This window comes from Piliocolobus tephrosceles, chromosome 19, assembly GCF_002776525.5.
Source record: "Piliocolobus tephrosceles isolate RC106 chromosome 19, ASM277652v3, whole genome shotgun sequence".
In the NCBI taxonomy this organism is placed as follows: Eukaryota; Metazoa; Chordata; class Mammalia; order Primates; family Cercopithecidae; genus Piliocolobus; species Piliocolobus tephrosceles.
The window spans coordinates 2,302,507-2,316,128 of NC_045452.1; the positions used below are offsets into that span (position 1 = coordinate 2,302,507).

General features: G+C 57.8%; 1 protein-coding gene across 1 annotated transcript; it reads right to left on the reverse strand.

Annotated features, from left to right (window-relative positions):
* Nucleotides 1–1,219: 1,219 nt before the first annotated feature.
* PRODH (proline dehydrogenase 1) lies at nt 1,220–12,469 on the reverse strand. Its single transcript, XM_026447119.1, has 4 exons — nt 12,197–12,469; nt 7,386–7,594; nt 2,040–2,074; nt 1,220–1,530 (listed from the first exon to the last, which is right to left on the reverse strand). Exons 1-4 carry the CDS (start codon nt 12,467–12,469, stop codon nt 1,220–1,222), a joined length of 828 nt encoding a protein of 275 aa, XP_026302904.1.
* Nucleotides 12,470–13,622: the final 1,153 nt, after the last annotated feature.

The following is a 13,622-nucleotide window of genomic DNA, read 5'->3' on the forward strand; positions in this document are numbered from 1 at the left end:
GCCCAGCATTCAGCTGGCCACTCTGACCCCCAGCCCCAGTCAGGAGGCGACTTACAAGCACTGCTCAGAAGGGCCAGGTGCAGTGGTATGCACCTGTAATCCCAGCACTTTGAGAGACCCAAGTGGAAGGTTCGCTTGAGCCCAGGAGTTTGAGACCACCCTGGGCAACATGGTGAAACACCATCTCTACAAAAAAATACGAAAAGTAGCTGGGTGTGGTAGTGTGCGCCTGTAATTCCAGCACTTTGGGAGGCCAAGGTAGGAGGATCACTTGAGCCCAGGAGGAGTTCCAGGCCAGCCAGGGCAACATAGTGAGACCTCTTTTTTTTTTTTTTTTTTGAGATGGTGTCACTCTGTCGCCCAGGCTGGAGTGCAGTGGCACAATCTCGGCTCACTGCAACCTCTGCCTCCTGGATTCAAGTGATTCTCCTGTCTCAGCCTCCCAAGTAGCTGGGATTACAGGCACCTGCTGCCATTCCTGGCTAATGTTTTGTATTTTAGTAGAGACAGGGTTTCACCATGTTGCCCAGGCTGGTCTTTAACTCCTGAGCTCAGGCAATCCACCCGCCTCGGCCTCCCAAAGTGCTGGGATTACAGGCCTGAGCCACTGTGCCTGGGTGTAAGACCTCCTCTTTACAAAAATAGTAACAAAAACAAAAACTTGGCCGGGTGTGGCGGCATGCACCTGTAGACCCAGCTACTCAAGAGGCTGAGGTGGGAGGATGGCTTGAGCCCAGGAGGTCTAGGCTGCAGTGAGCTATGATCACACCACTGCACTCCAGCGTGGGCAACAGAGTAAGATCCAGTCTCATTTGAAACAAACAAACAAAAACATAAATAGGCCTGGGACCTGCTGCCCCCGACGGAGGGCTGCTGGGGCCAGCATGGGGCTGTGCAGGGTCGGGTGTTTCTAACACTAAAGGACACTGGGCCTTGGTGACCTCTGGCTTCTCTAGCCCTGGAAGCACCTGCTTTCCCCACCTCTGGCCCCCAGAGGCTGTGTCAGGGAGGGATTCCCAGGCAGAAGATGCAGCACCAGCTCCCTGAACGGAACCTCCACCCTGAGCTAAGGGTGGCTCGGCAGCTGACATGGACCAACTTCCTGCAGCTCCTGGTCCTAGCCCCGAGCCAGGGAGAAGGGTGGGGAGCATGAGGTGGGATCAGGGAACAGGGGGCTGGGGCGGGGGCAGGAGAGGCCTTCTGGGAGGCAGTGGGACCCCTAAGGAAGGGGTCGAACAGTGAGGCACCCAAGTATGACCAGAACCCAGCCCTCTGGCTCCTGCCCCAGCTTGGCATTCACCCACCAGCACCTCCATGAGCCCAGGGGTCCACTCAGGCTGGGACATGGCGGGGGTATAGCTAGCAAAGAGGGGGCCCCACCTGAGGCTTCGATGCAGCGCAAGAATGTCTCCATGTGGCTGTCGCACTTGGCCTCATTGGCATAGAAGTAGGTGCGAGCACTGATGACACCATTCCTGCGGTCCCCGAAGGCCCGGTGGGCCTGGTATTGCTTATCTCGCTTATTTGTCCCTGGAATGGCGAATGCACGGCCTGAGCACAGCTCCAAACACCCACTCCCAGCACCCACACTCCAAGGCCCAGGGCCCCTGCCCTCAGGAGGGCTCCAAGCATAGTGGCCATGCCAGCCTGGCCCAGGCACTGTGCTGCCCCATGGCTCCCATCCCCAAACCCACCCTCCTCTCTGCACTGCAGCTCTTCCGCCTGGAGTGCTGCATCCCCCTGGCTAAACCTCCTCGTGAGGCCAGGATGGCAGAGCCTCCTCAACAAAAGCCTGGGTCCACCAGGAGGCCATGAAAAAGAAGCAACGAATCTCTTTCCCCAGACACTTGCGAGCATGTCAGAGCCCAGAGCGACAGAGCAGGTGCCCTGGACACAGGAAGGGCCCTTGACATAGGGAGGATCCCGGACTCCGACATCACCCCCAGGCCCACTTGTGCTCCAGCCTAGAATCTCCTAGAAACCAGGGGGTGCGCGGAGTGGGGAGGGCGTCTGTTCATGTGCGGTGGCCTGTCACTCACCACTGCCATCCCTCTCCACAGCTGAGGTGCAGGACCTGTGGGAAGGAGGGGGCAGGCAAAGGTCATTGTCACACCACCTGAGCCTCAGGTGACAGGCAAGTTCCCACTGAGGCTGCACGGAGGGCCCCACCACAACCCCGGTGGAGGGTAGATTCCAAGGTGCAGCCCCAGCCCCACCCCAGCCTGGGGAGAACACCTGGGCCTGGGAGGGGCAGCAATTTATGGGGCTGTTGTGTTCCAAGGGCTCAGGAAGCCCCCGGCTCCTTGTGGGCGGAGAAATCAGAACGATATGCCTGAGTTCTCAGAACAGCCCAGGCCTTGCAGCAATTCTTGAATAAAGGTAGTTACCTGGTTCCAAGTCAGGGCTGAGAGGAACGGAGGCGGGAAGGCACCAGCACACAGAGATCCCTAAATCCCCAACGAGGCCCCCTTACTCAGGCCTCTGTCCCAGAGCCAGGGTCTCCCAGGCACCTCTGATGCAAGTGCAGGCTCCTGTCCCCATGCAGCCAGCCTGCAGTCCCACCCTGTCCTCCAGGCCGGCCCTCCTGCAGCATTCTTGCCCCTGACACTTCTTTTCCAAGCAACAACCAGAAATGGTCCTTTAAAGTGAAAGCAGATCTTACCATCTCATCTTGTTTAATGCCGCCCCACCCCAGGTTCCCATCATTTCCCAGTAATACCCAAAATCCCGGGCCCCTGGCATGGGAACCTCAAGACCAGTGAGGCCAGGATGCTGGCTGTCTCCCGCTAGGCTGACCACACTCTGCCCAGCCAAGCCCCTGTCCTTCCTGCGGGTGCCTCTCCATCCCCGTCTGGCCCGCACCCCCATTCCCACTGGCCCCTCCCTCCTCTAGGGTACCTGGCTCCCCTCCCCCACCAGCCCTGCACCCCTGCCAGAGCCACTGTGAACACCCTCCTCTTCCTCCTCCTCAGGCCACAATCTGCTTCCTGGCACTTGGTTTCGGTGCTGTGTCATTAGGGCTAGCAGAGCTGCTGTGGCTGTTAAGTCTACTGTGACAAAGTGACCATGGTCTCTCCCTGGCCCCGGGAGCAGCTCTGTGGGTCATCTGACTTTATATTCAAAGCCTGATTAAGTCAGTGACCATGGGGAGAGGTCGGCTGCATGACCAACAGCATCCAGAGCCTTCCTGAAGCTCCCCAGAGGCGCTCGGACCTTCGGGGGCAGCTCTGCCCACACTCACAGGAAAGGACAGGGTCCCCCTCAGGTGCCGGGAAGGGTGAAGGCAGAGGAGTGGTCAGTGAGCCGCATCCCACAGGCCTCCACATCAAGGGGCCTCAGCTGCCTGCTGTCCACCTTCCACCTGCTCAAGGAACAAGCCCTGGGCCAGGAGACCCCACCAGGAGGCCTTCCCTCCCACCCGCTCCTGGGCAGCCCCACATGGGCCAGGGACTCCTCATGTGCCTCCAGGTCCTCTAAGGCTGCAGCCCAGGGATGGGAGCTGGCAGGCAGATATGCGCTCACTGCCTTGTGATGACAGAGATGTGACAGAAGAAGGTGGAATGTCATCTTGTGACTAGGGAACAGGCAGGCAGCACGTGATCCCCTGCCTTCGACAGGGAGCTCCCGGGTCCCTGGCTTGGGAACCTCAAGACCAGTGGTGAGGCCAGCCCCAGGACCTTCACGCCGAGGCTCGGGTACAACCAGGCAAAAGCCATCTCCAAGGGGGACTCACTCTGCTAAGGCTGGGGCGGCAGCCAGAGCCCCACCCAGGGTAGAAACCTTCATGGCAAGGAACAGCAGACAGTGGGGATGGGGCCTCAGGGGCCTCCATGACCCTGATGAGAAGGTCCCATCTTGAAACCACACAGCCCACAGTTGGGATAACACAAGACTTAACCAGACAGGTGTCTGCCTGTGAGGCAGCCTGCCTCCATGGAGCAGGATCATTATCTGACAGGTCCCCAGGCAGACGAGTTCCTGCTCAGCATTCCCACAGCTGTTGTGTTCATCCTCCGAGGTGGGCCCGGCAGGAGAGGCTGGGGAAGCCAGGGCCGCTCCCTCTCCTGCTCTGACACGCTCAGAGGCAGAACACCGTAGGCTGCCCCTGTTCCCCTCCGTGAACCTCCAGAGCACAGACCAGGCTGACACAGCCAAGCACAGTGGCCAAGATGACCGCATGCATGTGCAGTGGCCAGAGGGGCAGCCAGGTCTCAGAGCGGACAGCTACGTGGCAAGGACAGGGTCACACTCTCCAACAGGCATCATGGGTTAGTCACAAGGAGACACAAATGGTGGTTCCCAGGCAGGTCAGGGTCCTGTTTCCACTGGAGGGGAGGAAGAATGCACCCTGAGAGCAGCTGATTCAGAACTGCCGGTGCCACACGGGAAATCTGACTCACCACCTGGGACGTTGCCACTTCACGGCTCAAGGCACCACAGGGAAGGGGGGGCACGTGGCACTGGCAACCGTGGGGTGTTAGAGGAGGAAGGGTGAACTGGTGGATGTGAGGCCCCGATCAGGGTGGGGACCACATCCCAGTGACTGCTTAAAGCCGGGACCCGCTTTGTGCTCCCCCAGCCCCACCCCTCATCATGCCCAGGGTATAGTCTGTGGAAGGACATATGATCACACACATGGGCACGGCCCGGGACACAGAGAAGGGAGGAGCAACAAGGGGACATGGGGCAGAGGAGGACAAGCACGAGTCCCCAGGGGGTCTTCAGAGACAGCAGTAAGACCCTGACCACCCCTTCAGCCTCTCCCAAGCTCAGTTCTGGGCAGCTGTTCCTGGGGACGTGATGTCTGTTTGAAACAAACAGAGCATGGGGGTCCACACCCTGCCCTTGCCCAACTCTCCCCTGGAGGGAAGTCTGGCAAGCCCCTTCCTACCTGTACCCCCTTCCCCAGCTCCCCCAGCCCCTGTCTCCCCAGCCCCTCGCTCAGGACACACACTGCACACATATCCCAAGTGAGCTGCCCCAGCCTGGAGACCAAGGGCCAGACCCCGCCTCCAGCCAGCCCTCGGCCTGCACACCCTGACTGATGCCCCATCCATCCGCTAGGCGTCCCCTCACAGCCCAAGCGTCAGGAAGATGCTTGGCCCCTTCCCATCCCTGAGACCTCAGCCTGCTTGGGGGATCCCTGGGACTTCTCTCCTGGGATCGGGTGGGGCCCTGGCCTCTGGGAAGCATGTTCCACCCCTCCTCTGTGTGGGCACTGCTGTCCTGCACCTCCAGCCTCCCACCTCCTCCTTCGTGCTCCAGAGCACTGCTGGGACTCGCTTCGCCATGCACTCAGACACCTCCATCCCCTCCATCCTCCCTGGGCCTCTCACGGTTAGGCCAGCACCACCCGCCATGGCCTTCATTTGGGGCGGTGGCCTCAGTGTCTCTCCCCAGAGTAGAGCTCATGGCCCTTGTGATAGGAAGGTAGGTTAGGAATACAGATCTTTCAGCAGTTCCCTGCACTAGGGTCTGCATAACTGGTCATTCCCGGCCAGGCGGGCCATGCTGCAGTGTGAACATCAGACCAGTGCTTGCAGACCCAGCCCTATCCCCATGGCTCAGGCCCCTCTGAAGGCACAGAGCAGCTGAGCTGGGTAGGTGTCCTCACCACGCACCCCCGTGAGGACAGCAGGGAACCCTGTTCACTTCCCAGAGCTGGAGCAGGGCCCCTGCAGACAGCAGCCACCAGCAGCAAGAGAGGTGCAGCCCTTGCAGGGCAAGGGACTCAAGCTCCTAAGGGCACGGGGTGCCCAGCTCCCTGGCAGAGTGCAGGCCAGCCCACCTCCAGACACACAGCCTGCAGGGCAGGGAGGAAGCCAGGCAGGACCACCCTGGGAAAGGAGTCTTTTCATACCAGAGGTGGCTGAGAAGAAAACCCCATTGTGAAACCAAGTCCCCAGCCAGACTCCTTCTGAGAACACACAGGCTATTGGTTATTCAACAGGCAGCTCAGCAAAGGTTGCAGCCAAGGGCTCAGGCAGCTGTGAGGCCCACAGGGCCTGCTAGGAACACAGTGGGATGCTGGGGCTGGAGCACCCCACCTTCAAAACAGCCAATCGCAAGGCAGGGGCTGGGCTTCTCTCTCCGGGCAACTGGCAGCCGGCATGCTAAGGCAAGGCGCAGACATTCCGTTCCCAGGGCTGGAGGCCTCATGTGACTGCCTTTCCCTCCCCTTCCCAGGCCAGCCACCAGGGAGGGGCATAGCAAACAAGACCTGACAAGATCCACAGAGGGATTGTCCCAAGCCTCATGTGGGTCAGGCTCAGCTGCTGTCTGGGTGCAGGGGACCCAAATACATAAGGAGACATAGGGAGATCCCATCTTTACAAAAAAAATGTTTTTAATTAGCCAGATATGATGGTGCATGCCTATGGTCCCAGCTACTTAGGGGGCTCAGATGGGAGGATCACTGGAGCCCGGAAGGTTGAGGCTGCAGTGAACCATGGCACCACTGCACTCCAGCCTGGGCAACACAGCAAGACCCTACTTTTAAAAAAAAGGCTGAAAGAAATCAAAACAAGAATAATATTTTGTGACACAAGAAAATTATATGAAATTCTAATTACCATGGCTCTACTGAGGCAGAGCGAAGCCGTTGTAGCAGGGAAAGTCTGGCCCAAGACTGAGAGTCTGTGCTACCTGGCTGTTTACACAAACATTTGCTGACCCGATGCGGGAGGCTCTGCTACAGCCTCTCTTCTGCAGGGATTCCTGACCCGCAGGTGGGTCCCACTGCCCGACCCTTGCCTGGCCTCAGCCTGCCCTGCAGGTGTGGGACCTCCCAGGCCTGGCCCCTGCCCCAGTATCAGTGGAGAAGGGAATTGAAGCCAGGAGCAGTGTGGCAGGCCGGCCTGGAGTCAGCTCCTGGAGGTCACTAACCTGACACAGAGCCCCTTCCCTGGGCAGTGAGTGTAGAGGGCAGCTGGTACCACCCTGACCCGCCCTCCTGGGCATCAGGACAGAACAAGACCATGTTTCTCTCCACTTCCTGGAGCAGTCCCTGGCTCATGGGAGATCCAGGCAAGATCAACCACTCTGCAGAGTGCTTGGTCCATATGCTGGTGCCTGTGCCCCTCCAGGCGGTGGGCTAGATAGGGCCAAGGGCCATTCTGTGCCCGGCTTCCTCAGGCCTCACGCACACCAGGCCTCCCATGAAAGCTGAGAGCTGTCATCTACATGAAGCAAAAATGCAAGAACTCCAGGCAGAACCCAGGAGGGTCATCAGTAGTTGGGCTGACTAAGCTCTCCTAGCCTTGGTCTCCGCCCAGCTGAGGTTGAAGCCCAGCAGCTGGACACGTCCCACCTGCTCCCACTGGGTGCTCCCACTGGGTGCTCCCGGGTCATGATCAGAATGCCCGCAGACACCGGGCAGGCCTTACTCCATCTCCTTGTGCTCTGCCTCCTCGGGGCTCAGGTCCTCCTCTACTCCATAGTCCAGAATGGCACCGACACCGAAGGCCCTGTTGTGCCGAAGCAGGGGCTGGATGGACTCCTGGTCCTCACCGGCTACAAAATGCCCATAGAAGGTCATCTTCATGAGCTTGTTGAATAGCCTCTGCCCTAGAATTTTCCTGGAAACATACAGCAGCTGAAAGGCAAAGGGAAGCCACTGTCCTGGGCTGCCCGAACTCCCCTTCCCCAAGCAGGGCCCCGCTGCTCATCCCCGACCACAACACTTAACCCCAGCCGTGGGGCCCTGATACAGTCTCTCGATGACTGGGCTTCCAGTGTCGATTTCATGGTGAAGACCAGCCGAAGCCGCTTGCTTCTCCACTCTGTCCATCACTCCAGTTCCCATCCAGGACAGAAAGACCACAGGAGGTGCTGCCTGCTTGGCCTGGGCACACTGTTCCCACCTGGACTCTGTCCCTTCAGGGCCCCACCCATGAGTCACTCCAGTGGCACACAGTGGGTGCCTGACCACTGCTTGGTGGAGAAAAAGGAGAATGGCCGGCCTCTGTGAGGACAGCAGTGGGCATTTTGAGACCATCCTCTGTATCCACATCTTGGCAGTTCTGCGGCGGAAGAGGAGGATCTAACTTGACTTTCTAGTACTTGAGTGCCCAGATTTTTCAATGTTTTGTTCCCTCTTATCCCAAGTCCCTAAAACAGTGTGACTGGCAGCTGGCCAGCCCCCGAATGGATGCTAAATAACAAACGTGTGAAACTCAGGCTGAGTCTGCATCCAGCTGGAGGGAAGCATGCCCTGGCGACAAGGACAATGAGCTAGGTGACAGTCCACAGGGGCCTGTGAGATGACTCCCTCCCCATGACCCAAGGGCTCTGCAGGGTCATCTGGGGCTGACCAGCCACTCTGACGGATGCTGCCCGGGAGCTGCTCGGCTGTCTCCTCCAATCATACATATTTCACCACATCGCTCATTCACATGTCCCAAGCTCCCATGCACCAAGCACCTTTTACAGACTGAAAACAACCAAAGGAAACCGACCAGGATCTCACATCCTGGTGGCAAAGGAACCCCAAAGGGGAAGGAGGGACTGTGCCTATCACTCAGGACAGGGGGATGGGGCAGTGCCTGCAGGGTGGGGCAGGGGTGTTTACTAACCTAGATCCAGGAGTGGGGCTTGCCAAGGCAAGGAGATGGCATGGAAAACTGGGGGAGCTCCAGCACGGGGGATGGCCAGGGCAGAAAAGACAGGGACAACAAGAGGCTACTGGGAGAGGAGGGCTGAGTGTGACACTCAGAAGCACACCTCTGCCCCGTGTCTGCCACCCCTGCCGTCTCAGCACCGACACAGGAAGAGCCTGGGATTTCTCAAACCCGATGGAAACTGGAACTCCTGTTTTGTGGGGAGCATCTCTTGAAACCATAGTTTCAGGAACAACTTCTAGTCTAAGCAAAAGCGTTAGCGAGTCAAACACTTATACCCAAGCCAGCCCTGAGCACCCACACGCCTGCCCACAGGCAGACATGGCCCCACAGCCTTACCCTGAACATCGGTGCCCCATGGAGATGCCTCCTGACCATCACCCCTGGGCACGCCATGGGGCAGCCCCAAGGACCAGGGTTTCCCAGGCACTCACCCCTGCCTTCCTGCAGCCTCCACACAGAATCTGACTTTACTGCATTTTGTTCTTTTATAAACAGGATTAGAAACTGGAAAATGAATATGCTGACATGTTCTCCGTCTCCCACTGAGCCTAAGCCAGGACTCATTCCTGCCGGCAGCACCCAGGGATAGCTGGGAGAACAGGATGGGTCTGAAACATATCAAAGAACAGCCAAGTGGCAGGCAGGGCAGAACTGGGGACCTGAAAACCATCACTAGGCTCATCCACATCCACTCTGAGAGAACCATCAGAAACCCAACAGAAGGGAGGGTGGGCAACTGTCTGCTGCAGGGGCTGGCACGATTGCCTCACAGGGCCACGCAGTCTCCCTTTACCTAACTGCTCGCCTCTGCACAACCAGCACTAAATGAAGAGGCGGGAGCCAGGCTGCACTGGTTCCAGGGATGCTTCTTCAAAAGATCGGGGGCTGAGGGACTGGGTCCGGGCTGAGGCTGAAAGCTCCCTGCACAGGGCTACAGAAGCACACAGGCAGGGCTGGCAAGTTTGTTTATTCATTCATTTATTTATTTATTTATTTATTTATTTATTTATTTATTTATAGAGGCAGGGGCTCACTCCTGGGCTTAAGCGACACTCCTGTCTCAGCCTCCCAAGTAGCAGAGATTACAGGCGTCCACCACCACGCCTGGCTAATTTTTATATTTTTAGTAGAGATGGGGTTTCTCTTCTCCGTGTTGGCCAGGCTGGTCTTGAACTCCTGACTTCAGGTGATCCACCCGTCTTGGCCTCCCAAAGTGCTGGGATTACAGGCGTGAGCCACCGCGCCTGGCCCCAGCTAACTTTTAAAAATATTTTGTAGAGACAGGGTTTCACAATGTTGCTCAGGCTGGTCTTGAACTCCTGGCCTTAAGTGATCCTCCTGCCTTGACCTCCTGAAGTGCTGGAATTATAGGCATGAGCCACTATGCCCAGACTAGGGCTGGTATGAGCAGAGCAAAGCAACCACTTTAACACGATCCTGGTGTCACTGATGCCCCCGCATGGCACTACCTGAGACCAGGGCAGCCCCACATCTTCAGGTGAGGAGAGCCTTCGAGGATTTAGAAACCTGCACCAGTAACACATACACTTGTACCCCCTGTGAAAGACTCGATCAGATGTGTGCAAAGCAACACTGGTAGAGCCGGTTCTCTCCCCTCCCCCCACTCAGGGAACCACTGTCACCACGGGTCCTGTCCCTTCTGTGAGGGCGCACACCCAACCTCAGTGCTGTTGTCACGGAAATCCCGGGACTTCCCTAAACTCTCCTCAAAAAGTCCTGCTTTCAGGCAAGGGCAGGCCCCAACGCTGTCCGCATCCAAGGCAGCAGCTCAAAGATCAATTCCTGCAACCTGACACTCCTGTGGCAGGTGTGATGGCCCCACTGCCCCGGCGCCTCACAGAACTGTGCTGGCTCAGCAGAAGGAATCTCCCCACAGCCCAGAGGGTAAGGGAAGGCCCCCCGCTCTGGCCTGCCCACAGGACCAGGTTCTAGTGAGCAGCTCACAAGCCCAGGACCTGGCCTCTGCCTTCTTCCAGTGCTGAGGCTGCCAACACCCATGGGATCACTAACAAGACAACAGCACAGACCCCACCGAGGGGCTTCCCAGAGCACAGGCAAGACCCTAGGGGAGCCTGGGAGAGGTCGCCTCTGGATGCCCTGCCTCTTCCAGGTACCCACAGCACCATCCCTGAGCCCTGGCACTTGCCTTAAGAAGGCATCCAAAGGACGGCGGAGCCGACACGTTCCTCCCACAGTCACGGAACAGCACCTGGCATTCCCCTCGGCGGACTGGGCACCAAACCCCACACCCAGCTCTTCTGGCTTCTCTGTGCAACAACTGATCTAGACAAGAAAGCTTAGGGCTGTGCCTAGAGAAACCTGACCTGGTGCCTTCCTAGCCCTCTCTCCATCTCGGCCACAAGGTGGGCACGGCTTCTGCACAGCTGGCCCCAGCTGCCACCTAGGATGCCCGTCCTTGCCCTGGGCAGGGACCTGTTACTGACCACTCCCTCCCCTGGCATTCCTGCCCTGCTGCCTCCTCCTCCTACTGCAGCACCACCAGCACTGGCTGCTCTTTCTGGATGCCCCTTAGATGTGGGCACTCCCCAAAGCCTCCACATCACCATCCCTCCCCCTGCCAGTTCCTCTACCTGGGATGTCCCTTCGCACCTTCCTGCTCTCCACGGCCACGGCTTGACCTTAAGGCATCTTTATGCACACAAGCACAGAAATGGCCTCTCAGAGGCCACCATCTGTCCAGTTCAGCTCCTTCTTCCTCCACCATCCTCCGCACTCCCACCACCACTGGTCCTCGGCTGACTGTGGCGCTCCCCATGGGATTTGGGCCACCAGCATCTGACACTGATTTCGTGGACCTCTGCCCTCACCTCACACCCGCCTCACCTAAGCTCAAGTATGGCTCGGTGCTTCTCATCTCACACCACCCCCCTGCCTCCCCCAGCCTCCTGGTGAGGCCAGGGGTGCAGCCCCTGACCTCCGCACAGTCTCACCTGAGAAATCAACACCACCAGAACCCCGGCGCCAACAAAGGGAACGAACCTTGCAAACTCTTCCCAGGGTCACCTGGAGATAACTCTCATCTCTAATACCCCAGGCCGATGCGGCTACAACAGTGTTCTGCTTGTTGCCCCCGCCCCCACCCCCACCCCCACCAAAAGTCCTCACACTTTTTAAAGTTACCATGGGTGAATTCAAAGCTGGGCGTTTGAGGGGCTTCCCATTTTTCCCCAACAGTGTGCTCAGAGTGGCCATGTCTGGGAAGCCGCTGGGTCCCGGGTATTGAACCCTGGAGTACTACACCAGGCTTCTCTTGTGGCAACATGAAGAATACTCTATTTTAAATTCCAAGTGATAACTCTGTATTCCCACAAGTGGTATATATCGTAAATATTAAAACGATCATTGTTTTTAGTTGGTAGACGTGGACAAGTAGGAAAATTTGCGAGGTTCGAAAGGCATTGCAGGAAACGCCTCCCTTCCTGGCTTCCCTCGCTCCAGGAGATGCTTGGGAGGCACCCCTTTCACGCCAGGAAGCTCCGTAAAGGCTCCCGGGACCCGCAGAAGCCCCGCGCCCCCGCCTGCACCCCGCGCACCTGCTCGTGGCGCGCCAGCAGCGCGGGCCAGGCGCACAAGCGCAGCACCAGCAGGCTGCGCGCCAGTTCCCAGGTTCGCCGGCTGCGGTACGCCTCCTGCGCGTTGCCGAAGTCCACGGCGGGCACTGGTGGCCGCACTGCCTTGGCCGACCCACGTCCCGGCAGGGCTCCTGGGCCCGCGGCGGGCTGCTCGCGGACGGCTGGCGCCGTGGACAGTGGGGCGAAGCGGGGAATGTAGGGGCGCAGCGCAGGCAGGAGGCGCCTCAGAGCCATGGCGGGAGGCCGGAACCGGCCCGGGCCGCTTAAGTATGCACTATTGGTCCCGCCCCGCCCCGCCCCGCCCCGCCCCGCCCCTCCCCGCCCCGCCCCGCCTGGTTCCGGAGGCCTCGCCCGATATTCCTGACAAATGCCAAAGGCTTAGACTTCACAAGCACGCTGGCACTTCATTTACATGGTGGGGACCCTCTGCTGGCAGGGCTGAGGCCAAGGCCAAGGCCCACTGGCTTCCCAAAGCCTTTGCTCCTGCTCTCCATGAAGACAACAGAGTGAGACCCTGTCTCAAAACAAAACAAAAGAAAAATCATGTATTTTCAGATAGCTAGAAGATTATTGAGTGTTCGTAATGCAAAGAAATGATAAATGTTTAAGATGACAGCTATGCTAATTACCCTCATCTGATCACTGCACATTGCATGTATAGAAACATCACTACATACCCCACAAATATGTACAATTATTATGTGTCAACTAAAAAATAAAAATAGCCGAGTGTGGTGGCTCACGCCTGTAATTCCAGCACTTTGGGAGGCCAAGGCAGGAGGATCACTTGAGCCCAGGAGGGGCCAGACCAGTCTGGGCAGCATAATAAGACCTCATCTCTACAAAAAAATACAAAATTAACCAGGCATAGTGGTGTGTGTCTGTAGTCCCAGCTACTCAGGAGGCTGAAGTGAGGGGATTGCTTGAGCTCTGATCATGCCACTGCACTCCAGCCTGGGCAATGGAAGGAGACCCTGTCTCAAAAATAAAAGTGATTTTTGTTTTGTTTTGTTTTGAGACAGAGTCTTGCTCTGTCGCCCAGGTTGGAGTGCGGTGGCGAGATCTCGGCTCACTGCAACCTCTGCCTCCCGGATTCACGCCATTCTCCTGTCTCAGCCTCCCCAGTAGCTGGGACTACAGGCACCTGCCACCATGCCTGGCTAATTTTTTACGTTTTTAGTAGAGACAGGGTTTCACTGTGTTAGCCAGGATGGTCTCAAACTCCTGACCTCATGATCCGCCCGCCTCAGCCTCCCAAAGTGCTGGGATTACAAACGTGAGCCACCGCGCCCAGGGAATTTTGTTTTTTTTAAAGACAGAGAGATTCCAGACACAAATGACCACAAGTTGTATGGTTCGGTTTATATGAAGAGTTCAGAATAGACAA